This window comes from Gavialis gangeticus, unplaced genomic scaffold, assembly GCF_001723915.1.
Source record: "Gavialis gangeticus isolate Ggan-Ray unplaced genomic scaffold, GavGan_comp1, whole genome shotgun sequence".
NCBI classification, from domain to species: domain Eukaryota; kingdom Metazoa; phylum Chordata; order Crocodylia; family Gavialidae; genus Gavialis; species Gavialis gangeticus.
This window is the reverse complement of record NW_017729025.1, coordinates 126,774,470-126,790,410: the sequence shown is the minus strand read 5'-3', so window position 1 is coordinate 126,790,410 and position 15,941 is coordinate 126,774,470. Positions and strand designations below refer to the sequence as shown.

At 42.7% G+C, this 15,941-nt stretch overlaps 1 protein-coding gene across 1 annotated transcript in view; it reads left to right on the top strand.

Moving 5' to 3' along the window:
- CSTF3 (cleavage stimulation factor subunit 3) overlaps positions 1-15,941 on the top strand; it is an 87,566-nt gene that overhangs the window by 47,042 nt on the left and 24,583 nt on the right. Inside the window, exons 4-5 of the mRNA XM_019519963.1 lie at positions 13,727-13,759; positions 14,643-14,740. Coding sequence (XP_019375508.1) covers positions 13,727-13,759; positions 14,643-14,740 — 131 coding nt within the window. The remainder of the gene's footprint in view (positions 1-13,726; positions 13,760-14,642; positions 14,741-15,941) is intronic.

Sequence of the window (15,941 nt, the reverse complement as noted above, 5' to 3'; positions counted from 1 at the left end):
GGGGGGGGGGGGGGAGAGGTGCCAGGCCCCCCACAGGGGTCAAGTGGGGCCTTCCCACTATAGCACCAAGACTCCCAGTTGCACAGTGGGTCTGCCCAGCTCCCCTGCAGTGGCAGGGCGATGGGCTCCTTTGGCCTCCCACAGTGTTTGTGGCATTGCCAGGCTGGGCCCTCCCCAGCTCACCTGGAGGGAGAAAGAGGAGGTCTGGTCTCAGTGAGGTGGCCTCCACTGGGTGTACTGCATCCTTTCCCCACCCTCCCATGGCATTGGGAGCACTCGGGGTCTGGGCTAGCCCTGAGGTGGAGCTAAGTGTGTGGCTGGCTTGGTCTGAGGAGGTGCCATGGCAGCTGGAGCAGGCAGCATCAGGTCTGAGGGATCACTGCCAGCCCCTCAGTGAGTGTGGCCCCAGGGTGTCCCTGAGAGGTGGCAGCACAGCATTGCTCCTGGGGGCAGTGTTAGGGTTGCAATATCAACTTCTCAGGCTAGAGCTGCTGCACCACTGCCCTTCAGAAACACCGTGGGGTCACGCTTACCACACAAGGGGCTGACAGTGACCTCTCGGACCTAGTGCCACCTGCTTCAGCTGCCATGGTGCCTCTTTGGTCTGAGGCAGCTGCATGCTCGTCCCGAACCCAGGGCTGGGCCAGACACCATGTGGCCCCAGCACCACGGGAGGAGGGTGAAGAAGGCAGCATGTCCAGTGGAGCCACACTGCTGGAACCAGACCCCTCCTGGGTGACCTGGGGAGGGCCTGGCCCAGCGTTACTGAGAAGCCTGCAAGGTCCAGGCTACAGTGACACAAGCATGGTGGGAGGCACAAATAGCCCATTGCCCTACCTGGGCCCTGCTGCTGGGGGTTGGGGAGGGCTAGGCAGACCCACCGCATGGCTAAGAGTCTTGGGGTCAGTGAGGACCTAGTTGGAAGTTCTGGAGGGACTAGACATGTTCAAATCAGCAGGTCCTGACTCTCTCCACCCCAGAGTGCTTGGGGAATTGGCAGAGGTCATTGCAGGTCTCCTGGCACAGCTTTACAAGTACTCGTGGTGCTCTGGTGAGGTGCTGGAAAAGGGCCAATGTGGTCTCCATTGTCACAAAAGGGAGGAAAGAGGACACAAGAAACTATAGGCCCGTTAGTCTTACCTCAGCCCTGGGGAAGCTCCTTGAGAAAATTATCCAGGAGCACATCTGCAAGGGGCCAGCAGGGGAGATTATGCTTAGGGGCAATCAACAAGGGTTCATTAGAGGCAGGTCCTGTCAGACCAACCTGGTGGCCTTCTACGACCAGGTCACAAAAGCCTTGGATGCAGGTGTCGCGGTGGATGTAGTCTTTTTGGACTTTAGGAAGGCCTTTGACACTCTCTTACCCTATCCTCATTAAGAAATTAGGCAACTGTGGTGTTGATGCCTACACAGTCAGATGGATCACAAATTGGCTGGAGGGCCGCACCCAGAGTGGTAGTGGATGGGTCATTTTCGACCTGGAGGGATGTGGGCAGTGGGGTTCCCCAGGGCTTTGTTCTAGGGCCTGCACTGTTCAATATCTTCATCGGCGATCTGGATGAGGGGGTGAAAAGCAACTTGTTCAAGTTTGCAGATAACACTAAGATGTGGGGAGAAGTGGGCACGCTAGAAGAGAGGGACAGGCTACAACTAGATCTGGACAGGTTACAGAGGTGGGCAGATGAGAATAGGATGGGTTTCAATGCGGATAAGTGCAAGGTGTTGCACATGGGGAGGAAGAACCAGCACCATATCCACAGGCTGGGGAACTCCTTTGTCCGCACAGAGGCAGAAAAGGATCTTAGTGTCCCTATTGATTCCAAGATGAACATGGGCCGGCAGTGTGGGGACCTGGTCAGGAAGGCCAGCTGCACCTTGTCATGCATCCATAGATGCATCATGAGCAAGTCCAAGGAGGTGATCCTCCCTTTCTATGCGACATTGGTCAGGCCACAGTTGGAGTACTGTGTCCAGTTCTGGGCGCTGCACTTCAGGAGGGATGTGGATAGCATCGAGAGGGTCCAGAGGAGGGCCACTCACATGATCAGGGGGCAGCAGGACAGGACCTATGAGGAGAGGCTATGGGACCTGAACCTGTTCAGCCTCCACAAGTGAAGGCTGAGAGGGGATCTGATGGCCGCCTATAAATTTGCCAAGGGAGACCAGCAGGCAATGGGAGAGTCCCTGTTCCCCCGAGCACTACCAGGGGTAACAAGGAACAATGGCCGTAAGCTGACGGAGAGTAGATTCAGGCTAGACATCAGGAAGCACTACTTCAGTCATGGCGGCTAGGAGCTGGAACCAGCTTCCAAGGGAAGTGGTGCTTGTCCCTACCCTAGAGGTCTTCAAAAGGAGGCTAGACAGCCACCTAGCCAGGATCATTTGATCCCAGCATCCTTTCCTGCCCATGGCAAGGGGTTGGACTTGATCTGCTTAGGTCCCTTCTGACCCTACCAACTATGAAACTATGAAAAGCCCCACCTGACCCCTGTCGGGGGCCCGGCACCCTCCTCCCTGTGGCAGTGGGATGGGGATCTGGGCACAAAAGGACCACAGTCCTGGCCTGGGCCCCTGCCCCTGCCTGTGGGAGTGAGGGGAAGTTGCGGATCCCCCTAACGGCTCAGCCACACCAACTACACCCTGCCTGGCTCACTCGCTGCTAGTGGTCTAGGACCTGCCCTAGTCCAGGAGCACAGTGAAGATGCAAGTGGCTGGGGCTATTCCTGCTGGAGGTCACTAAGCGAGGTAAAACTTATTGGTTAACCATTTAACCAGTATAATTGGAAACAGTTAAACCGATAGTATTTTAAACAATATTTACATCCCTACCTGTGGGAAGAGCTGGCAAGCAGGGTAGGGGGTTGTGGGTGACACTACCAGGGATGCAGGGGCTGTGGCTTGGAAGTAGGGGCAACAGCATGGGGCATGGACCAGCGTGTCAGGACTGCTCAGGGCCACAATGCAAGGGGCGGGAGGAGGAGCAGCCACAGTTGTGTCCTGGTGCAGGGTGAGAGCTCCTGCCAGGAGGGAGAGAGGAGCGGGGGGTAGGCCGGGGCTGCAGGTTAGGAATGAGGGGCCCCTGCAGGACTAGAGTGGGGGGCTATGGTTTGGTAGTCAGGTGCACTGGCATATCAGGGGTGTTCAGCACCACAAAGCAGAAAGGGGCACAGCTGCACCTGGACCCACATCCTGGTGAGTGAAAGGGGCAGGGGGAGCTCTGATTTCCCATGATAAAAAAAAAAATACCAAAATATAGTATTTAGAATGTATTTTGCTATAATGATTGAGGCACTGGATGGCTTCCAAACTGCTTTAAAATTGTAGACATCAGTAAAGCATCGTATTCAGCTGACACCTATGTATTCAGTGGCAGTTTCATTTTAATCATGGAAAATACGAATTTTGAGAGTTTAATCACAGAATTTAGGATTTTTTATCAGGGAAAACCAGGATCCCTGGTAATGACCAAATACCTACAATAATGTAGGTTGTTGCATCCCTGCAAAAAAAAAGCCAAAAGAACAGGCCCCCCCCCCTGCCCCCCCCCCCCAAAAAAAAACACCCAGAAAACAACCCTCTAAATTAAGCTTATAAATGAGTTAGTCCTTAGGACTTGTCTGTGCTTGAAAATTAATTGCATTAAGGTAGGATGTGAATTTGAAGTCTAACAACTATTCCTGAATAAATTTCTATGTGGATTTCTTATTCCAGTATAAGGCTGCCTTGTTCCTGTTTATCTTAATTTTTGAATAGCTATCAGAGAAGGTCCCATGGATATCTAGGTTCTTATTTCAAATCATGTTCTTGGCTGTTAAGAGAGGTCTGTTTTAACTGGCAGCTTTCAGACCTTTCTTCTTTACAGAAAGAAATAAAGAAGGCTGGTAGCCCCTGTTTGACCTAGAAACTAGAGTCTGTGTAGCCCAATTAAGAACGTGCATGTTTCTCTAACAGCTAAGTGCAGGTGGTTATCTTATACCTCGGGATATTACCTTTTATTGTGTGGCTGCAGCTTCATTCCTCACAATGAAGATTGCTAGATAGACCATGTTTTGTTAAGTTATAAGATTCTGTAACCAAAAATGGAGACCTGCCATCTGCTGCAAACTTTTCTTTCTTTCAGATTTCTTAACCTTTAGCCTACATAGTCATATTTAGAAAGGTGTTAACTTGACTGCAAATGGAGCATTATTCATGAGTTTTAGTTTCCAAATAAGGATTCTGAAGGTTAGTGTTGGGGTAGGGACACAGTTATAAAAGGTCTTGTCTCTTTCCTTAGTGGTAAGGAGGCAGATGGATAAAATGCATACATCTAGACTGGAAACAAGTGTGACTTAGGAAGGGGTACATCTTTTTCTCATTTGATTATGTGCTCATATTAAGGAGGCTTGGGGATGAGAGCTGAAAACAGCAGACTTCCAGGAGATTATGGAAAAAAAGCAAAGGAAAACCATGCAGATCTTTAAGTCATTCCTGCAATGGGCCTGCCCCTCTACATTGCTGTCACTTTTCTATCTTTCTGTGGCCACTTGGGTCCTCTGTATTACCATTTATTTACAAATGCACTTTTATTTTCTCTTTTTTATAGAGAGAGACTTCCCCATACAGTATTGTTTTTTCACCATTGTAATAAATAGGAAGTGATGTGGCCCACATGTTGGTGGGAGAAAGTTGTTTCACTGCTTGCCCTGCAAGCTTTTGATGCACTCCTAGGTACCTTATAGTGATTGGTAAATTGAGAGTCCAGAGTTATTGTTCGCTACATGCAAAACAGCATTCTTTCTTTCTTTTTCTCTGTCAGGTAATCATACATGCAATGTGTTTTATTTTACAAGTATTTACTGGTATTTGCACAGGTCCTGAACAGGTGCAAAGAGACTATTTACATGCGAGTAGAAAGAATATAGTAGGGCAAGGTCTCCTTTTTCAAACTTCCCCATCTCCTATTTCCTTCAGCAAAGAACTGCAGTGTTTTAAAGGGACTGTGGTTCACTCCCTGCTCAGGCATCTATGGCCTGTGTGTGGCAGGTGTGACTCCTTTGGATTACAAGGTCACCTTTCTTGGGAGACAAGACTTTTTTTTTGTTAAAGTGTTGCAGAATGAAGACAGTAGAAGAGACAGGTGACTGATTCCCTGCCCCACTTCTCCACTGCTTCCCCCCTCTCATCCCTGCCTTCCACCCAGGATAGTAACTCGTGTATTAGGAGGAATACAGCTTAACTTTTGGCTGCAGAGGTAACAGGTAGGGCTGCTATAGAAATAAGCAAGTGTAATAATACTCCATTGTTGGTGCTATAAATTCAGCAGAAATACTTGCATCTGTATTTATTTAATCTGGAATCAGTGAGAGACCAGATCTATAGGTGTACATAACCACATTCAGAATCTGCTTCCTACACAGGACAGTGGTGTAACTATAAAAATAAGTGCAAAATAACAGCATAGGTTATAATATAATTGTTATTATAGTTTTGAGAAAAATATTTTAACATGGTTTTTCTGTCAGTTTTCACTTTCCTTATCTCAGCATTCCTTTTCTCCTGCTCGTTTGTTGTTTATCCTTAAGCTTATGCTTTTTATCTAGCTTCTTGCATGTATTGGTGTTCTGTTTACAGAGGTATTTAGACTTCAGTTTCATCTCTGTTGTTTATTTGATCAGAACATAAGTCAGTATCAACAAAATAATAGCTGGAAGCAGCCTGGGCATCAGGAAGAGATCTGATCCAGAACACTGTTTTGAGTAATGAAAAGCACAAGTGGATAAGACTGGCAAACAGTGTGTGTTGGTGATAAATAATTTATAGCCAGGCTATTTTGTTTTGGAAACCAGTACCTTGGAGTATCCCAATCTGTACTGGCAAGGATTTTATTGGATCTTTTATTGGATCAGCTATGTAGTTGGGTTAGAGTTGGACAGGCTTTTGAATGCTACACTACTGATCTTTATTTAAATATGCCCTTGCATGAATATACATTTTAACACAAACTTCCATGAATTTTTAATGAAGAGAAAACTAGGGCCTGTAATTATTGTTCAGAAAATCACACTTAGAATAATGTGCTTTCTTCACATAGATTTAAACTGCTGTTATATGCTCTTAAAGTGAAAGGTTTTGTGATTAAATCCATCGTTTGCTAGCAACATTTCTCTGGACATGTCAGCTGTCTTGTCCTGGTGGACAAAGCCCATGATAATTTCAGCTGATGAACACCAGTTCTCTACTGTGATTATTATGGTACTCCATGATAATCAAGATTAATTGTTAAGAAACCAGTTACTCCTATTATGAGTAACATCCGAGGACTATGTATTTTCAGATTTCTTTCCCCTCAGGTTACTTGGTCACTCAGCTAGGTTTGGAAGGAGGATATGGTTTCTGAAAGGCATATTAACATAATACCACCTCTTTCTCCAGGTCCTCAGCCTCACCTTTTTCTGAAAAATATTAAGGAGTAGGCTACATCCAGCAGAGGCACAAGTTGAGCATGAGGATGGAGACATTTTGATGTCAGATTAGCCACATGCAGGGAGCTCAGCTGGAGAAGGTGTACTGGGGACTTTAGACTTTTTTGCTTGGAGTTGGTAGTGCACAGCATTCATGAATGAGAGGTGGTCTCATATTGAAGCTGTGCTAAGGACATGAGGAGGTAAAGAGGGCAATTTGGCTGAGGAAGCTTCTTCCTTAAGGAGCAGATACTTTACTTTCAGTATTGTAAGTCAGCACAAATCATTAAAAACAACAAAAATCACACCTTCATGCTTGTTTTTATAGTTTTTAACTTTAATACTACAAATAAAATGAAACAAAAATAATGTGCTGTGCCCATCATAAATAACACATACAACTTTTCCAAGTCAATGAAATCATGTAGTGCTGCACCATTACTTTTCCCCTGAACACTTATGAGGCTCACTGATTTTAATAATTAGGAAATGTACAAGCATGTCCCAGGACAGAGTTTGACCCTGTAATTGTGAAATCATGTTACAAGAAGCTTACGTTATAGTTTTGTAATAATGTAATTGGAAAATGAAAATTACTTCCTATTGGATGCATCGCATTCAAACCTGAAATGAAAGTTTCAGTAAAGTAGATGGCTTGATCACAGAACTAAAAGTGAGGCACTTTTCCCATTATGCTGTAATCCAGGCATGCTTGAGTTCAACTGTATTGACAACTGTACAAAAACATAGTGATGCTTCCTCTTTTGAAGAGTTAACAAATTGATTTAAGACAGGGGTGTCAAAACCCCTGGAGCTGTTGCATTTGGCCTGCAGGGCTTCTGGAGGGGCTGGGAATTTGGGAGGGGTGATGGGGGGGGCAAGAAGAGGTGGGGCCAGTTGCTTAAATCTGGGTATGGGAATGCATTCTGGCAATGGGGTTTGAATGATAGCTTTGGTGACCCTGCACTGTTGCTGCTTGCCCCACAGCTGGGGTGGAACTGGATCCAGACCATGAGGCTCTTTGTGGACCGGATCGAGCTCAGTGTCACACAAGTCTGACACCCCTGATTTAGAAGAATGGTCTCCCATCTGTGGCCCTTTACTAACATATTGCCCATGAGATCCCATGACTTTGCTGCCACAGGAGATTTTGCTTTCAGATATCCATTTTCCAGCAAATTCTGGTGCCTGTAGCATGTGACGTGCTCTCTTATTTTTGCCCAAAAGCTAGTGGAGGTTGGGCAAAAGTGAAGAGAGGGAGGACAAAAATTGCAACAGTTACAAAGCGACAATATAGCTTCACTGTGTACATTTTATCCTTAAAGTTATAAATAAATGCAAGATTATCAGTAATTCCTAAATTCTGTGATCTAGACTTGATCACTATCTGCCGGGTGTTTGGGGGTAGCATCTCTCCCTCCATTTCCTCATCAGCGAGATGGGGATATTTAACTCATGAAATTGTGAATTAGTGTTAATATTCATAAAACTTTATACCTAGATACAAATATGTAACATTTAAATAGCTTCATATACCCTCAATCACAGCAACAATAGAGGGACAGATCTTTATATTTTTCAGTTAAATTTTAAATTACCCTCAGTATATTATTGCACTACAACACAAGCTGCAGCCAAGAATTTGTAATATTCTAATATTAAGGGTCAAAATTAGAGGTGAGTGCGTTAGTTTGCATCTTTTTGCCTTCCCTCCCTTTAAACATGGGCAATATCAAGTCAAGTCTTTTGACCCCTTCTTGTACACATTATTTCTGAGTTTTGTTCACTGAGTCTCTAAAAGTTGGAGATAAGTAATGTTCCTTAAGGATTGATTTAGGAAACAGGAGTGTAACAGAAAAAAGTAAAAAACAGAGAGTGCAAAGGTGGCAGTGGAAGTAACACTCTTTTCTCTTTAGTGGACAATGTAAATTCACAGTAAACCTTACACATCAGTAGAGTGGACAGAAGTTAAGTTTACTTGCACTGCCTTCTGTGTGACTTCTCAATCTATCCCAAAGCACTGATCAGGCTAATATTAAGTATCTGGCATGTGATTCTTTGGCAGAATAGCAGCTAGAAGCAAGAAGCTCAGACATACTGGTCTTATGATGCCTTTATTTCTTACAACTTTGTATGTGGAAAGAAGAATGCCCTACCCATAAGCAATAAATACAAAGAGTCTTCTGCTGATCTCATCCCTTTATAAATAGGGATTCACTCCAATAAAATTCAGTAGAGGTACACTGGTATAAGGTACATGTGAGTTTAGAAGTAGCTACAAAAATTGCTAGTTGCACTTTTCATAGATTCATAGATTGTAAGGCTGGAAGAGACCTTGGAAGATCATCGGGTCCAGCCCCCTGCACCAAGCAGAAAAGATAACTGGGGGCCAAGTGACCCCCAGCGAGGTGACCGTCCAGTCTCCTCTTGCAGATTTCCAGAGTAGGTGATTGCAGCATCACGTCTGGAGGAAGCTTATTCCACAGTCTGGACACCGTGACTGTGAAGAAATTTTTCCTAATGTTGAGTCTGATTCGATCTTCCAGGAATTTGTGGCCATTACTCCTGGTTTTTCCCCTTGGGTGCCCTGGTGAGCAGTTGTTCACTGAGCCCTTGATGTGCTCCTGTAGTGTACTGGTAAGATGCTACCAGGTCCCCACTCAGCCACCTTCCCCTCAGGCTGACTTTTCTTCACTAGAAAATTTTTAAAGAAATTGCACATTATCTGTGGACTTTTAGAATACTTTTTTTCTTCTAAACAAATCTTTTTTTTCTTGTTCACACATTTCTTCATTTCTGTCTTTCTCAGTCGCCCCCAGATGTTTAAAAATATATACATTTTGGAGCTGGTGGATTTTCATGCTGCTTGAGGCGAAAATGGCCTGCTGCTTTATCTTAAATATTTACATGAGTAGAAAGGGGTACCAAGAGTGAAATGCTATCAGGTCCATGGTAGTTGACTTTCCTTCCTTTGATATGCTTTTAAACGCAGTCCTAACTTTCATAGGTATCTTTATTTTTCACATGTGGACAGACCTTGGTCTTCACAAAGCACAAGGGGAGTGCTGGAGTGGGGGGAGGGAATGGGAATGATATCAGGGACCTAGTTATGGCTCTTGGATCTTGAGGCTGGTTTGATGCTGTCTCTGGCCCAAAGCAGGTCAGAAGTATGCTAGGTCCTGCTCTAAATGTTCCCTACTTAAAATAGCCAGAGTGCTGCTATTCCAGCCTTGACCTGCCCCTTTCTCCAGGGAAAGCAAAGAAGTGTGCTACATCTTCATTGCAGTCATGAGCTAAATTTACTTCTGGGTGCTCATACCTCATAATCCACACATCTAATCACTATTGAAAATCATAGGAAAACATCACATTCTCAGCTTTGGACAAAGAACATTGACTTGAAGTCAAAATACTAGTCAGTTGTAGTAGCAGCCTTTGTCTGAGAGCAAGAGATGGAAGAAGCTGACTTGTTCCTTCGTATAGTAACAATATATGCCAGCACAGAATAAGTTTGTCTGGTTTAATTTTGTACTCATTTTTATACATAGTTATCCAAAATATTTTTAAAGTAATTTGCCAAAATTGGATCACTTTATTTAAAATCCATATAAATTGATGTTCAGATGTGCTCCTCTTTGTGGGTCACAGCATGTGTGATGTCTGGAACCTGACATACCCTCACACAAAACTAGTAGCACACTGGTAAGCTACAATAACAGGCCTCCTGTGCACTCATCCATAAAACCACAAGATTTCTGAGTTCAGTGGTACACAAGATCACCTTGTCATGCTGTGTGAAAACATTAATTGATCTGGGATTTGTGTTAACTGTATGTTGCCTGATCGTGGTAGATATCTGCATGCACTCACTGTTTGCGTGTCGTCTTATTCTCTCGGACAATGTGAATCACTGAAAATCTGAGAAATGGTTCTTTTGCATCTTTCCATGGGAGTTCAGATGAGCCCTTTGTCCTTCCCACCTTCTGCTACTTCCACTGTTTTGGGAGTTCTGCACACAAGTGCCCACAAACTGCTGGCTATTTTTATGTAAATTATCCAGTGGCAAAGTAGTAGACTTATCCATTATTTTTGTCTTATCTAAATAAACGAATTGCTAGTGTTCCCATTTATGGAGTTGAAATTTACATATTCAGTAGCTACTAATTTACATATTCAGTTTTAGGGATGGTGTCTTTTTGCTGATAAAAGTGTACAGGGGTAAGTGCAGGCAAACAAAGACAAGACGAGCAAGCCTCTACATTAGAAACGTGAAACCAAATAGAAGAGGACAAAAGGACGTGGCAGTGTGTTAGTTGCCTAGCCACCTCTGGGGAGATGCTGAGGGCTTTTAACTCTCATTATGTTTAATAAGAGTTAAGGGTTTTAAGTGGAGACGCTCAGTACTTTGGAACCACAATATAAAGGAAAATCCTGGGTTTTCAGAACTTCCAAACTTAACAGTTATGCCCCAGCACTCCTTTCTCCAATTGGGAAATACGATTCATATTTATCAATTAGAAAGAAATAGAACAGAATCAAAACCCTTAATGAAAGTTTGCACTGACTGACAGGCTTTTATTGAAGTAATTCAAAAGTATCAGGATAAGCTTTTTTTAAAAAGAGCCAGAGAAGTATTGTAAGCCTGCAATTGTAAGCAGCTGTGAGAAAGTGAAACTCAATACGTACCCATTCCTGGGGATATGAAAAGCAGAAGTGTCTTATCACATGTACCCTAGGACAGCAAGGACACACTCACCTTTTACTTTTTCTTTTTTTTTTTTTTTAAGTATTAACGATATTGTATGATAGAGCAATACCTTTCTGAGCTCAGCTATTTCTGTAGTAACATCTGAGTGCACCAAATGCAAACCTCACCACAGGTACAGAAAGCATCCATGTGAGAGAAACATGTTTGCTTTGGGCCAGGTCCTGTTCCACCTATTAAGTTCCTAACTAAATTTAGGTGCATAATGTGAACTTATTTGACCCTGCTCATGTGAGTGAAAAAATGTTAATGCTAAAGGTGAGTGGGTCGTCTTCCTCATTGCATCTTAGGGCTAAAATGGTGGCGGGATAAAAACATACTAACAGTTTTTCAAGGATTTGGGAAAGGTGGAATGGGATTTCATTAAACACCAAAAGTCCCTGTAGATATTTAATGGATGGAATAGGACTTAGTCCTTTGTGGAAAACCACATTGTCATGGGATCCTACAGCTTAATTCTCCACCAGTTTGGATTTTAAGGGAAAAGAGTGTACATGCTCCTATTCTAATGGCACAAGTGCGAATTATGGAATGAAGTGCAAGGCGGTGCAGAATCAGACCCACAGGCTCAGTTCTCTCTTTCCTTATTCGGCAGTCACATTGCCCATTTTTAATTTAGCCTGTTAATTCTGAAATGTATTTGTAAAGGTTTACAATTAGATAGAAACCAAGTGGCTAAGAAATATGAGGAAACAGAGCAGGATCAAGAAGATTAGAGACAAAACACATAGTAGCTTCCCTGCACAAGAGTACCTCTGCCCCATATACCAATTAAATAAATCCTAATAGGTGGGAGTAAACCAGAACAGTTGCATGTTGGGTAAAGGCTACTTTTGAAGTACTACTGGCTACTGAACATTCAGTAAAATCGCAGGAGACTCACATGTGTGAATATAATTTCTGATTAACTTATTAGAAACCTGTAAGTTAGAACAGTAACTGTCCAACGCTTGCTCCTATCTGTGGATGCTAAATGAATGGGAGGTAGCAGTATCAGGTCAATGCCCAGAGTAAAAATAAGAGTATTTACTCTAGGTCTCCTACAGAGAGAGGAGGCCTTCCTCCTACAAACTCTTCGTAAAACCTACTTCCCTGATGGTTTAAACCAAACATGAAAGAAAATATAACCGTGCTAAAACAGAGTTTACCTACTGTGCACATATAACTTCCTACCTCAATACCCCTTGTAGAGAATGAAAAGGTCAGGGGTGTTATCTTCTGTTTTGCTACCAACGTACATTTTGGAAAGCCCTGAGAAATCAAGAAAAATTGGTTTTGAAGAAGAAGAATAAAACTATGACTTTTCCCACCCAATTTACAAAGCAAATATTCTGAGGTTAAAAAGCAAGATCTGAAGTATTCCTCACTTTATGTGGTGCTGCTAACTGCATGTGTGTAGAATAACAAACACTTCATCAATCTGGGAAAACACCGGACTTAAACTCTCAAAGAGAATCAAAAGCTTTAGGTATGATGGAGCTGAATATTGAAGGGCACAATACTAATTCTTCTGTTTTGTTTATAAACAAGGAACCTAGTTGTAGCCTCGAATCTTGCTGCTTTAGAGCAAGACTACAGGTTGCCTGGTACATGTATGCAGATTTAACCCACTGATACTTGGTCAGAGGTTTGCTAATTTGTACCTGCCTGTAGCTCAACCTGTTCTGTAGGTAGGTGAGCATGGGATAGAGTTAACTACTGATCTGTGTCCTATTTGAAAGGCAACATATTGTCAAATAAATCAGTGCGGCTATATTTTCTACCCTTTATTTGTATAGTACTTTAAGATTGTGCTGCTTCTGTATGTGCATTATTTGTGAAGCAGTTACAGTGGGGAGGGTGGGGGAGGAAGAATTTTTTTGAGAGGAATATTGCATATCATAATGAAGGTTGTAAGACTCATGACTTTTCTAATATCTTGGAGAAACAAGTCCCAAAGCTATGCGGCAAATGATAAGAAAGACAGGTCCCTTTCACTTTGGTATCTCATTTTCAAAGGGATCAGTTTATTCCAGGTGAGCACAGCTACAATCCTCATCAGTTCAGTGTGAGGAACATGAGCCTGGGGTAGACGGGACACCATGTACTGAAGGTCTGACTGATTGGTTTAATTGGATCCAGTACAGTATGGGGAGACAGCACAGAGTTCAGAGTGCAAAGCTAATGTGCAGTAATTTACTTGCGTTAAAGCCAGGTTTAGGACAGAGATGTTATTGATATCATTAATAAGTTTTTTAACTATCCTTTAGAAAATATTAGTGGATTTAATATATAGTAAAAGATTATTAAAAATGAAAATTTGGTATTAACATAGAAGCAAATAATTCATGATGGACATGAATCTCAAATGAAGCTTGTCAGAGTTTATAATTCACTGTAGACATAGCTTTTGTTCATAAGGTGTGGCTAAGTATGTGAAATATAAAGCAGGATATTTAACCAATAGGTATTTAAAATTTATTCTTACCTCTGGAAATAGGAATTTGCTATAACACATACTCTTTCTGCTTCTCTATAGATTAAAGCAAAAAATTATGACAAAGTGGAAAAGGTGAGTTCTATCATAAATTCTATACTTCATGTAATTTTAGGCCCTTATTAAAATATTCTGAGCTCCATAAACATGGAATACAGGTTTCCCTCGCTTTTTGCAGATTCTGTATGTGCGGATTCACTCTTATGCGATGATCCTTTTTATACCAAAAATTAATTATATGCAAGGTAAATTCACTCTTATGCGATTGGTGTGGTGGAAGCCCACTGTCAGCTGCTTTGTGCAGTACATTGTGGGTGTGATGCGCCCCAAAATATAGTCCCCTGCGTGGATCTGCTTCTCACTCGTTGTTTGCAATATGTTTTTCTGCAGTTGCCATCCCCATTATGGTAACATTCACCACCACCCTGTGCTTGTGCGTACTGTCTGCTGTTGGCGAGTACCAACATTGTCTTCTAAAAGTAGTAGAAACGGGTCTGGGGGTCAGTACAGTCGAGGTCTTGGAATGTATCCCTCTTTCTTACGCTTTAATGTGAGTTCCCTTTATGTGAATTCTAGTTATGCATCATTTTCCAGGAATGCATGTACAACATAAAGCGAGGGAAACCTGCATATATTTATAAGGGATTCAGGTTTCTTGTGATTAGGCTAGGATAGTAGTTTGGAAAGAACCGTTGTTTATATTGAGTATTTTGTCTAGTTTGCCCAAGATTCTTAAAAACTATGATTATCAAAATTGGTTATATTATTAACAAGTTATAATCAGCTCAGCTCAGTAATTCTTTGATATTTTATCCCTACCCTTGGTAATTTTAGTTCTTTCTAATACATTTCAGCTCTTATTAGCCATGATTTTAATTGAGGCTTCAAAGAATTTAATGTATATAAACCTCATCTCTGTTCTTGATTCCTGATAACGTTTTCTTAATTTGTTAAACAGTTGTTTCAGAGATGCCTTATGAAGGTTTTGCACATTGATTTATGGAAATGTTATCTTTCATATGTACGAGAAACCAAGGGGAAACTACCTAGTTACAAGTAAGTACAAATAGTTTGGTCTCAATTCTTTAGTATGGTGAATGTCTTCCTTTTCCTTTACAAGGCATGGAGTAGGGGTTCTATCTTGGAAAAAATCAGTCTCTGAATGTGAAGATCTGATCATAATTGGTCTTTGAAATATTTCTGCAGCTTGAAAACATTTTCTCTGAAAGACTTTCTTTTAATGTATACCTAATTCGCAATTTCATTGATTCTGTGAAATCCAGCATTGCCCATGAAATCCACAGTGGGGGGAAAAACTTACAGAAAATAAAATATTGGCTCACCAGAGGAAGCCAGTTGTCTTTAGGGTGCTGTGGCAGCCTGCCTGGGCAGGGAAGGAGGAAGGGGAGGTTGCCCACTCAAAGGGCTGTGGGCAAGATGACTGCCTGTCATGTGACTCTACCTCTCCACCAGTTGGCAGCAGGGGCAAGGCTGCATGATGGACAGCACTCACATCCCATCAGTGGTGATGGGTAGGATCACGTGACTGGCAGGCAGCCTTTGCAGTCAATCAGTGATGAGGGGTGGGGCCAGTAGGCCCCTTCACCAATCAGAGGCATCAGGGGGGCCCTGTTGCGTTCTGCCTCCGAAATGACTGCTGACCTGGCATTCTGCCTGTGAATCAACAGGCAGCCACCATGAATTAGGTAGGTTCCTACTTACTAAGTACATGCTGCCAGTTCCAAAAGTCTCGGGGAAGCTTACAATAAAAGATGAAAGTACTAGTAAAACGGAATAAAAGTAGGATGAAATAAATGTCCCCTCTCATGCCCCCCAAGACCTGCAAATTCAAAAGTAATCCATCCAAACCCACCCACCCACTCCCATTTCATTGCATCTGACCTTATGATATGCAGTTGTCATACAATGGCAGACTAGCTAAGCTAATCATCATAGGTGATGATCTGATCAGGCAGTTACACGTAGAACAATATCTGGTAGAAGAAAGAACACTTGAAGTGGGGAAAATCAGCCTTGTTGACAATACACAAGAAGAACAATCCACAGAAATGTGTGAACTACGGAACAATTACATATTTTATCCAAGCAAATTCCCTTCTCATGGTTGTTCTCAAAAGATTTAATATCTAGTAGGCTGGTTTCTGCAAAGATGATGGAATAGCGCGGCAACTCTTATGCCTAAGGCTGATAATACAGAGAGGTTGACAATGAGATTTTCAACTGCTTTATTGACCTA